General features: G+C 41.6%; 1 protein-coding gene across 13 annotated transcripts in view; it reads left to right on the top strand.

Annotated features, from left to right (window-relative positions):
* The first annotated feature begins 219 nt into the window (after positions 1 to 219).
* BIRC6 (baculoviral IAP repeat containing 6) overlaps positions 220 to 11,751 on the top strand; it is a 209,152-nt gene continuing 197,620 nt past the window's right edge. For all 13 annotated transcript variants that reach the window (XR_011255747.1, XM_069583614.1, XM_069583613.1 and 10 more), the window contains exon 1: positions 220 to 615. Coding sequence is in view for 12 of the 13 variants with exons in the window: in XM_069583614.1 (XP_069439715.1) it covers positions 291 to 615 (325 nt within the window). In the remaining variant the exon portion in view is untranslated. The remainder of the gene's footprint in view (positions 616 to 11,751) is intronic.

The following is an 11,751-nucleotide window of genomic DNA, read 5'->3' as shown; positions in this document are numbered from 1 at the left end:
GCGGAGTCCAGGCCGCGGCCACTCCCCGGGCTCGGAAAAAAAACTGGGACGTTGCGGACACAGAGCTGGCTGGACCAGCGGCGCGTGGCACGCGCTCTCCCTCCCGCGCATGCTCCGGCCGGCCGCCTCCCGGTCCCATCCCGGGTCCCGCCTCTCCCTCTCCCTCTCCCCCTCCCCCGCCAGCCTCCCTCCGAGCTTGGCCCCTCCGGGCGCGCGGCCGACGTCCCAGTTGCGTGCCGGCGCCTGACTTCACTTCCGGCTAACGCGCTCTGCTTGCCCCCTGGCCCCGGATGGTGACTGGTGGTGGTGCTGCACCTCCCGGGACTGTCACTGAGCCGCTTCCCAGTGTGATTGTGCTGAGCGCAGGCCGGAAGATGGCGGCTGCGGCTGCGGCGGCCTCTGGCCCGGGCTGCTCCTCGGCGGCGGGGGCGGGAGCGGCCGGGGTCTCCGAGTGGCTGGTGCTGCGGGACGGCTGCATGCGCTGCGACGCCGATGGGCTGCACAGCCTCTCCTACCACCCGGCGCTCAACGCCATCCTGGCCGTGACCAGTCGCGGGACCATCAAAGTCATCGACGGCACCTCAGGGGCCACCCTGCAGGCCTCGGCGCTCAGCGGTGAGTGTGCGGCAACGCCGGGCGGGGGCCGGGCCCGCTGCGGGAGGAGCCGGGCCCCGGGATGCCCGGGAAGGAAGCCGCCCAGCCCCGGGGCTCGGCCTCCGGAGGAGGGGAGCGGCGGAAGGCAGGGCTGGGGGCTCAGGCCTGGCTGTGAAGGGAGGCCGGGAAACTGATGGAGGAGGACCGTAGAAGTTGGATATTTCAGCGGCTGCAGCTGGGAAGGAAAGACGGGCTAGACGGGGAGTGGTGGGAGTTGCCTTTCGGGCTTTGAGCGTCCGGTGTGGGTTGGTCCTCTGGGAGACGTGAGGAGGCCTAAGAGCTTGGCACCGGAGAAGCCCAGGCTCCGGGCTAGGTCCTGGAGAGGGTACAGTTTCTGTTAGATCAGAAAGCGAAAGGATTGCAGGGTTGGTCCGGACTTGAGAGGCCGGTGGCCGGAGGCTAGCGTCCGAGCCGGCATCCAAGCCCTCGCCTCTTGTGGAGAGAAGAGGATCCGTGTCTGTTCCTGGGACCCGCAGGTGCTGGGATGTACGGCCGGCTTCGCGCCCAGCGTGGGGGTTGGGTGGGCCTGGAGTGGGGGCGGGGAGGGAAGTAGGAGGGCCGGCTGCCTGAACTGTTCCATCGACCACTTTAGGGCTCGGGCGGACGCCGTGGAAGACTGGCCCTTGTTCCCCCGCTCGGGGCTTCCGCCTTCTACCCACCAGGGACGAGAAACTCAGCACCTGCGGTGTATGAGCTGTAGATTCCTTTGGGTTCGTAATGAAGTGAAACTTCCGGCGTTCTCTGCTGGTTTTACCACTGCGAGCCAAGAGTTGGGATAGGGGGCATGTGTGAGGCTCAGCGGTGGAGGAGACCAGTTCTGGCTGCTGTAAACCTTGGTCCAGGGACGGGACTTTGAGTATGCGAGAGGTGAACGCTCGATGGGCTCTAGTAGAGTGTTTTGGAGTTGTCCTGGCAAGGTTAAGTTTGGGTGAATTGACATTTCATTTGCGGTTGAATGATGAGTGGCTTAATTTAGATGTTACAAGTCGAGACTGAAAAGTTAGTATACAAGTTAGACTCCTGCACAGAGTGTAATGTACATGACTGTCCGCATTTAGCCAAGTGGAAGTAGTTACGTGGTCTTACCAATTCACTTGTATTTTAACAGAGCCAAGTAAGGTGGTTATTTTCATTTACTGTTAGGCACTTAAGAGTAAATGGCAATTTAGGGATACAGAGTTAAAGGATTTAATTTTTGTTTATGTGAGCTTTGTGAAAGAAATGGATTTGGATAGCTATAGAAAATAAATCTGAAACACATCTAAAGTATATCCAAGAGAAAGTTTGTATTGTAGCCTTGTGATTTTTCTTTTCTTGGCTTAGGCAAAGTACAAAAGTGGTGTCCCAGATGTAGCAATGAGCATTCACTGCATCTTGGACATAACAGCTTGTCTCTCTGTATGGGAGGGTACTTCTCATTAATAGTTGGATTTCTTTCTTCTTAAACTCACTTAAATATATTTCATATCTGAAAAGGTATAAAGAACAATTGTGACAGATAACCATGTATTCCAGACTCAATTAAAAAAATAAAACATTACAAACAGTGTTGAAGTTTTCTGTGTCCCTTTGCATTCCTCCTGTTCTCTCTTTTTATACATGTCTTTATGTTTTTTAGTATATAGCTTTATGTTTAAACAGTATCTATTGGTGTCTTTCATGATTTTAAACTTTGAATAAGTAGTATCATAGCGTATGTATTTGTATTTCTATAAAAAATCTTATTAACAAAAGTCTTAAAATGTTTTCAATAGAAAGAGGACTCTTAAGGGGTGTTTTTGTATCTGGAGGCCGTGTTTCAGAAAGGTTACATATGCCAGAGTTAGTTATAAATGATTGGGGAAATTGGATGTAAATGAATGTGCCTGTTCATGAAAAGGGAAGAAAACAGTCACTCACGTGGTAGATTGCTAAAGGGGAGGGCTTTGGGTACATAATAAAAGTATAAAGGTAAATACATAAACTGCAGCACTGATTTGAGATAACTTAGTTGAGGTAGGTTGGAACATTTAATCAGGAAGTATGGAAATGGATACAGCAGTGGATGGACATGCATTGAGAATTGAGTAGTATGTGGTTAGAATTATGTAGAAGAGTTTATGGCAAAAAACGGATTATAAAGCAGGTTTAAAAGTAACAATGGAAAAATTCAGAAATGTTTTCATATATGAGAAATGCGGTTGATTAATAATAATGATCAGAAGTAGTATAGGGTCCTGTATGTGTCGTGTCTTCAGATGATAGACCAAGGAATGAGGGATTTTATGTTTTGCCTTGAACATGCAAGTACTTGGTAGGTTTGCTTTTATTGATGAATAGAGGGTGACAGTTCTGTCACTAGAATGGGGAGAAGGTGCCATTAGTAACCATGGTCCTAACATGACCCATCTTTCCAGTTCATGGGCAGTGAGGAAAGACATCTTTGGGTAAGGGGATATGGAGTGATGTAGTCATATAGAGCTTTATTGGGTGATAGTGTAGTCTTATGGACGGGTTCAGTTTATGGGGTCATGGGTAGCCTGTTGGTGTAGATTGAAAATCGAAAAATGGGAGCAGGGCTTGTATGTATATGTATTCACTTGTATGGCAGTGATGGTGAATTTTTTAATTTATTTTTTAATTAATTAATTTTAATTGGAGGCTAATTACTTTATAGTATTATGGTGGTTCTTGCCATACATCAACATGAATCAGCCATGGGTGTACATGTGTTCCCCATCCTGAACCCCCCTCCCACCCCCCTCCCCATCCCGTCCCTCAAGGTCATCCCAGTGCACCAGCCCTGAGCACCCTGTCTCTTGCATCGAACCTGGACCAGCAACCTGTTTCATGTATGATAATATACATGTTTCAGTGCTATTATCTCAAATCATCCCACCCTCACCTTCTCCTACAGAGTCCAAAAGTCTGTTCTTTACATCTTGTGTCTCTTTTGCCGTCTCACATACAGGGTCATCGTTACCATCTTTCTAAATTCCATATATATGTGTTGATATACTGTATTGATGTTTTTCTTTCTGACTGACTTCTCTCTGTATAAAAGGCTCCAGTTTCAATGATGGTGAATTTTTAACTACCACTGTTGACTACTGTATATCTTCAAACTATGTGTCTCTCACATAAAATATTTATACACTTTTCATTAGACTAAGAGTCACCAGTATATACTTAGTTAGGCAAGTATTTGCTCCTTGTTAGTGTTTTCAAAAGCGTGTTAGTTGCTCAGTCGTGTCTGACTCTTTGTGACCCCATGGACCGTAGCCCACCAGACCCCTCCATTCATGGAATTCTCCAGGCAAGAATATGGAAGAGGGTGGCCATTTCCTTCTCCAGGGGTTCTTCCCAAACCAGGGTTAAGAATTCTGAATGTGCCTTTCCGTTACCTCCGTGATCTGGCTTTTACCTGTTTTTCTGGTCTTGTCTCACCATTTTGTTCTGTGAAACTGGTTCATTTAATTTTTTTTCCCAACTGTAGTAATTTTATTCCTTCTTAGAATTCACCAATTCCCTCCAGAAAATTAGATGAATCTTACCCCTATTTCAGGACCTAGAGCATATCTGTAACTTCCTAATTCTTTTGCCTCGAAGTAATCCACTGAACCCCTAAACACATCGTCCTATTAATGCCTATTTTAGTAATTTGACAACTTAGCTGTTTGTGATATGTTTCCTGTTTTGAACTATTTAAATTTCATTTTATTTAATTGTGTGTGAATATAGATGTCTGTTTAACTATATTTCAAACTCCTTGTGGGAAGGAGCCTTGTCTACTTGTTTATATCTCCTCCACAGGATGCCTAGTACAGTATTTCAATAAATATTTTTGATTTGCTGTATGTATACTAATGAGTATGTTAAATGGATGTTTCTTTTTAACTGCTCAGTAAACACTTTTTGGCTTTGGGTTTTTTTTCTGTCTTTCATAAGTAGATTTATTATTATTTTTTTAAGGAATCGTTTCAGGTTTATAGTAAAACTGAGCAGAAAGTACGGAGTTCCCATATTACTCCTGCCTCCATTCCCTTCATTGTCAACATCTGAGACACATTGGTATGTTTGTTAGAGTCAGTGAACCTGCATTAGTGCATCATTATCACCTAAAGTCCACAGTTTATGTTAGGGTTCACCCTTGTACATTCTCTGGCTTCTAACTATATATGGCATGTTGTGGAATACAGTCTCATTAAACAACCCTTACTCTAAAAAACAAACAAACAAAAAAAAACCCTTACTCTGCCTGTTCACCCCTCTCTCCTCTTCTCTGACAACTATTGATCTTTTTATTGTCTCCATAGTTTTGCCATTTCTAGAAAGTCGTATAGTATGTAGCCTTTTCAGTATGGCTTCTTTCATGTAATAATAGGAATTTAAGTTTCTTTTATGTCTTTCTGTAGCTTGATAGGTTATTTCCAGTTAACACTGAATAATATATTACATTGTCTGGATATACCACAGTTTGTCCATTCACCTACTGAAGGATATCTTGGTTGCTTCCAGTTTGTGACAGTTATGAATAAAGCTGCTATAAATATCTGGGTCTAGGCATTTGTGTGTGCAAAAGTTTTCAGCTCATTTGGGTAAATACCAAGGATCATGACTGCTGGAGCCTATGGCAGGAGTATGTTTAGTTTTGTAATAAATCATCAAACTGTCTTCTAAAGTGGCTGTACCATTTTGCATTTCCAGAAGCAACAAATGAGAGTTCCTGTTGCTTTACATCTTCATCAGCATTTGATATTGTTAGTGTTTTGGATTGCTGCTTTTCTAATAGGTGTGTAATGGTATCTCAGTGTTTTAATTTGTAATTCCCTAATGACATATGAGGTTGAATATGTTTTCATATGCCTACGCATGGACTTTGGGTTATAAAAATCAAAATAACTCTACATACACAATTTGACTATGTAGAGTCATAGTAAAAAAACAAAACAAAACACTTGTTTTTTCTATTACTAGATATGTCTCTCTCTTCAACTAATGTCATTTAGCATAACAGGAAGGAGTAAGATCCTAGTTTCTGTTTTGTTTTTTCCTCTCTAAATTTAGTTGAATTACTTAGTGTTTCTTTTTTGGTTTCTCCATTTGCAAAATGGGAGTGGTAATTGTATTAATTGTGAAGATTAAGTGTAAATGCATGTAAAGTGCTTAGAATAGTGTTCACTGTTCAAAAATGTTTTTTATTTATTTGTAAATCTCTCTCTATCTTTTTTTTTTAGGTTAAACCATTTTGATATTCTGTTCAGTCTTTTGAACTTAACCCCAGATTTGATCTTCTTAGGAATTTTTTTTTTTTTGTGATTTACCATTTTTGTCTGGTATGATGGCTTCCTGTTCAGAATTAGAACCCAGAGCTACCTGCTCCAAGAAGTCTTGGAATATAGAAAACTAATTAGGTTAGCTTGCAGAGACCTCAGGAAATAAATTTTATGGATGAAACTCATATTTATCACCTCTTTGTTGTTGTTCACTCAGTCGTGTCCGACTCTTTGTGACCCCATGGACTGCAGCACGCCAGTCTTCCCATCTCCCGGAGTTGTCTCAGACTTACGTCCATTGAGTCCATGATGCCATCCAATCATCTCATCCTCTGTCATCCCCTTTTGCTTTTGCCCTCAATCCTTCGCAGCATCAGGGTCTTTACTAATGAGTTGGCTCTTCGTATCAGGTGACCAAAGTATTGGAGCTTCAGCATCAGTCCTTCCAGTGAATATTCAGGACTGATTTCCTTTAGGATGGACTGGTTGGATCTCCTTGTAGTCCAAGGGACTCTCAAGAGTCTTCTCCAACACCACAGTTCAAAAGTATCAATTCTTCGGAGCTCAGCCTTCTTTATAGTCCAACTCTCACATCCATACATGACTACTGGAAAAACCACAGGTTTGACTAGATGGACTTTTGTTGGCAAAGTAATGTCTCTGCTTTTTAATATGCTGTCTAGGTTGGTCATAGTTTTTCTTCCAAGGAGCAAGCATCTTTTAATTTCATGGCTGCAGTCACCATCTGCAGTGATTTTGGAGACCAAGAAAATAAAGTCTGTCACTGTTTCCATTATTTCCCCATCTATTTGCCATGAAGTGATGGGACTGGATGCCATGATCTTAGTTTTCTGAATGTTAAGTTTTAAGCCAGCTTTTTTATTTTCCTCTTTCACCTTCATCAAGAGGCTCTTTAGTTCCTCATTGCTTTCTGTCATAAGGGTGGTGTCATCTGCATATCTGAGGTTATTGATACTTCTCCCGGCAATCTTGATTCCAGCTTGTGCTTCATCCAGCTTGGCATTTCTCATGATATGCTCTGCATATAAGATAAATAAGCAGGGTGACAGTATACAGCCTTGATGTACTCCTTTCCCGATTTTGAATCGTTGTTCCATGTCCAGTTCTAACTTGCTTCTAGACCTGCATACAGGTTTTGCAGAAATATTTTTTTTTACTACTTCTGGATTTGGTATGCGTTAATTTGGGTGAAATGCAGCATCTTCCTGTAGATCTCAGTTTTTGGAAATTGTAAATGATACAAATCATTTCCTATTTCCTGATTAATTTGGGTACATGAAGCTTTCCTAGTCTCAGTTATAAACATGTTACAGAGTTGGGACTACAACAGCCTTACAAGATAGTTGTCTTCTGCATGCATCTGAGTTCCTTGCATATTAAGTTGCCTCAGTCATGTCTGACCCTTTGTGACCCCATGGACTGTAGCCCACCAGGTTACTCTGTCCATGGGACTCTCCAGGCAATACTACTGGAGTGGGTTGCCATGCCCTCCTCCAGGGGATCTTCCTGACCCAGGAACAAACTCAGGTCTCTTAAGTCTCCTGCATTGGTAGGTGGGCTCTTTATACTAGCGCCATCTTGGAAGCCCATCTGAGTTCTTTATAAAAATTTAATTCAGCAAATATCTTTGTGGGCTATGACTATGTACTTGTCTCTGTTTCAGTTGACTGACTTTAGTAATACTACATGATGACATATGTCAAAGATTTGATGTTTTGTTAGCAAAACATTTTCTATAATTAGAGTGAATTAATATTCATGTTTGTTTGCTTTGTTTGTTTTTTTTGGCCTCAATGCACGGCTTGTGGGATCTTAGTTCCTTGCCCAGGGATCAAACCCACACTGTCTGTGTTGGAAGCACTGAATCTTTACCACTGGATTGCCAGGGAAGTCCCATGAATTAATAGTCTTAAAAAAGATTTTTCTGTGTTTTCAATATCCTCTATATTTACCCAAATTTTTACATTTGCCTCCCACATTTTCCTAACTGTTCAACGTGCAAAGATGGTTTTGCTCTAAGAAAGAATTTATTGTAGTCTTCTTTTTTTTTTTAGTAGTTTCAGACTTATTAATCAGAGGCAGTGTAAGAGATCAATTTTTGGAGCTAAATAGTTTGAGCTTTAGTCTTGGTTCTGTTTGATCTTGAAGTTCATCAATAAAATGAGCATTAAAATGTTATCTACCTCATAAGATGGCTGTGAGAATTGAAGTGAGCTAATATATGTTAAACATGTAGAACAGTGCCTGATACTTGGCAGTGCTCACTCATTAAGTCGTGTCTGACTCTTTTTGACCCTGTGAACTGTAGTAGCCCGCCAGGCTCGTCCATGGGATTTTCTAGGCAAGCATACTGGAGTGGGTTGCCATTTCCTCTGGGGTATATAGTATGTGCTCTGTAAATGTTCTTGTAGCAGTGGCCATTTGAAAGTTTGCTGATGTAGTAGATGTTTTTATTACAGGGATCCTGTTGAAATTGCAGCATTTCTTTTCTTCCAGTTTTTCACATATGTGGAAATGGGACCAGTGAAATTTGAGAGATATTAATATAAGAGTAATAATTTTGTATTACAAGAGAGATAAATTATGTAAGTTAATTGATTTTGGACTTGAAATTGTTAAAAGAGACTGGTGATTTCATACATTGTTGAACATGTGGTAGGCATGGGGCCACAAAATAAGGCAGCCTTTTTACTTTTGAATACATGCTTGGTGATAGTTTCAGGTAAGCCATTTTAGTGTAAGTACTCTTAATAAAATATAGATGTGCAGATTATGTGAGTATAGAGAAGGGAGTTTCTTCAATGTGAGGGGAATAGAGAAGGCTTCTCAAAGGATGGTCAGTTTGGGAAGATGAGATAGTGGGAGGGATATCCTAGGCTAAGGTACTTGCTTATACAGAGACAATTAGGTCTTTAAAAGCATATTAAATTCAGGGAAGTTTGGAGGGGAAGAGGAGTTGGGGGTTGGATGGTTAAGAGTTGAAGCTGAGAGATTGGCAAAGACAAGATCATAATATGTTGTGCTAAGAACTTTGGACTTGATGTCAATGGTAGGCAGCCTTTATAGGTTAAGACACAATCAGATTTGTGTTGAAGAAAGATTCCAAGCTAACGCTCAGGTATGAAAAGTGGTGAGAGCAGCAGTGAAGTTAGTTTGAGAGGTAGAAACAGTATAATTTGGTGAATGTAGGGATGAAGGGAATTGACAAGGTGGCAATTCCTCAGACTTAGGTTTCTACTTTGGATGACTGGGTGAGTGAATTAACCTGAATAGCAGTACAAGAAGGTATGGTGGTGAGTAGCTTTTGTTGGCGTATGCTGAGGAGCAAGGGGGACAGAGTGATTTCAGTTGTGTTAATTTTGAGGTTCTTGAAGGACATCCCGGAAGAGATGGCCAGGAGCCATTGGGAAATTCAGCTTGAAGATTTGGAAATAAATGAAGCAGGAAGACTTGGGAATACAGGTTTGGAAGACATTGACATTTATAGAGGAAGCCTAGTCTATGGTTAAGTATATTGGCTCCGGAGCCAGATTGAGTTTCAGTCTGTGGTTCATCACTTATTAGCTATACCCTAAAGGTAAATGCTTAACCTCCCTCTGCACTTAATAATTAGTACCCAACTCATTTGGTTGTTGGAAAGATGTTAAGTAAATTGATACATGTAGATGTTATTTGACCCACCATAAGCACTCAATAAATGCTACTTTTTGTATTGGTGTTTTTAATTGCATCATTCATTTCAACAAGTGTTTGCCATATGGGGATAATAAGATGAATTTTAAATCCACTGTTTCCCCAATTTTGGAAAGCTGTCTAGAAGAGGTGACAGGTCAGCTGAGACTTGAAAGAAGTGAAGTTGGCTAGGTAGAGGAAGTAGCAGGAGCAGAAGCAGGTGCATGAAGCAGGTACTATTTGTTATAAGCAGTTTAGTGTTACAGTGCACAGCCTGAGGAAGGGAGTGGTGGGGTAGACTGAGGATCTTGGACTTGGTCCACCTTGGTCCTGTGGAAGCCATGGTTTCCATACTCCTAAGTACAAGAACTCCCAGTTTATGATAAAAAATGTAGGGCCCTATTATGATAGGTATGTTTTTAGCATTAATTGAGAAAATACAGCAAAAAAAAATGCTACTTTTAAGTAGTTTTTATTGTAGGTGTCTCATCTGTGTAATTTGAAAAATACTACAACACACATACTTTGAACTTTCCTCATTGCTGGCTTAACCTTGAAGTTTTTTTTTTATAGGGGAAACAAATCAATTAACAGTCTTCCGCCTGTACTCCAGCTTCAGAAATTTTGTTGTTATTATCTTCTTGGTCTTTCTGTCTTTATGGGCTTGTTTAATGCCCTCTTTAATTATTTCCTGTCTTTCCAATGGGATTGTGGGAGGAAGCGAAAGTAAATTGTATGTATTATGTCCTTGTTTAACTGGAAATCTGTAGTTACAACCGTTCGTAAGTTGTTGAACATTTGGAAATCTATCCTTAGGAATGTTCTCTATAACTATAGATGGAATGTAAACAATAATAGATTTATGTAAAGTGAGGGGGAAAAAAAGTGAAAGTGAAGTCGCTTAGTTTTGTGTCTGACTCTTTGTGACCCCATGGACTGTAGCCTAATAGGATCCTGCGTCCATGGGATTTTCCAGGCAAGAGTACTGGAGTGGGTTGCTATTGCCTTCTCCAGGGGATCCTCCCAACCCAGGGTTTGAAACCGGGTCTCCCGCATTGTAGCCAGATGCTTTACTGCCTGAGCCACCAGGGAAGTCCACACTGTGGAGGAGTATATAAAAATAGTGGGAAGGTGGGTGGGAAGTACCTCTCTGATACGTGCACTGTACTGCTCAGAGTCTCAAGCAAAAGGTGCATTTGGCAAGACACTTCCCTGGGTTACCGTCTCTAAAATGGGCTAGTAATTCTTGACCAGGCTACATTATTATGTGATATGATAATGAATGTAGACATTCTTTGTAAGTTGAACTTCATATGTGAGGGATACAACTGTGTTAGCCAAACTCTTCCGGGATAGAGAGGAGAAAATGGAGGTACAAATGACAAAAAGGATAAATTAATAGCTACATAAAGTTAATTGTTTGTGACAAGGGCAGTGCTCCTAAAAGAAATAATTGTGGTCTAGTTTGAGTATGTTACATCAGGGATGTATTTTTAAAGGAGATAAATATTATGTTTACTTTTTATAGGAATTAATAGAAATATTGGGGCAAATGGAAGTGTCTTCTTTGAGATTTATTGTAGGCACCAGGAATTTAAATCTTTATGATTTGTTTCTGTGCTTTTACTTTGATTTATGAAGTTGAAGAGAGACAAGGAAGGCTGGGAAGATAGTACAGGGCAGTGGTTCTCAGCCTTGGTTGCTCCTTAGAGTCATCAGGAGAGTTTTTAAAGACATACTTTGCTAGGGTTCTAGTATTCTAACTTAAGTGACCTGGAGTGGAGCCCAAGGTCACTTAAATTTTTATTATTTTAATTTTTAAAGCTTTCTCAGTGATTCTAATGTGCAGGCCAGGTTTAGAGGTTTTAACTTCACCTAGAACCCTAAATGAGCAAATGTATTTCATATGCCTGGAATAAATGAGAGATTATATTTGAATTGAATAGTGTTCTATTGTTTAGTCACTGTGTCTGACTCTTTTGTGACCCCATGACTGTAGCCTGCCAGGCTCCTCTGTCCATGGGATTTCCCAGGAAAGAATACTGGAGTGGGTTGCCATTTTCTTTTCTAGGGAGTCTTCCCGACCGAGGAATCAAACCTGTATCCCCTGCATTGAATTCTTTACCATTGAGCCACCAGGGAAGCCTGA

This window comes from Ovis canadensis, chromosome 3 (genome assembly GCF_042477335.2).
Source record: "Ovis canadensis isolate MfBH-ARS-UI-01 breed Bighorn chromosome 3, ARS-UI_OviCan_v2, whole genome shotgun sequence".
Taxonomy (NCBI): Eukaryota; Metazoa; Chordata; class Mammalia; order Artiodactyla; family Bovidae; genus Ovis; species Ovis canadensis.
This window is presented reverse-complemented; position numbering and strand designations above follow the sequence as displayed.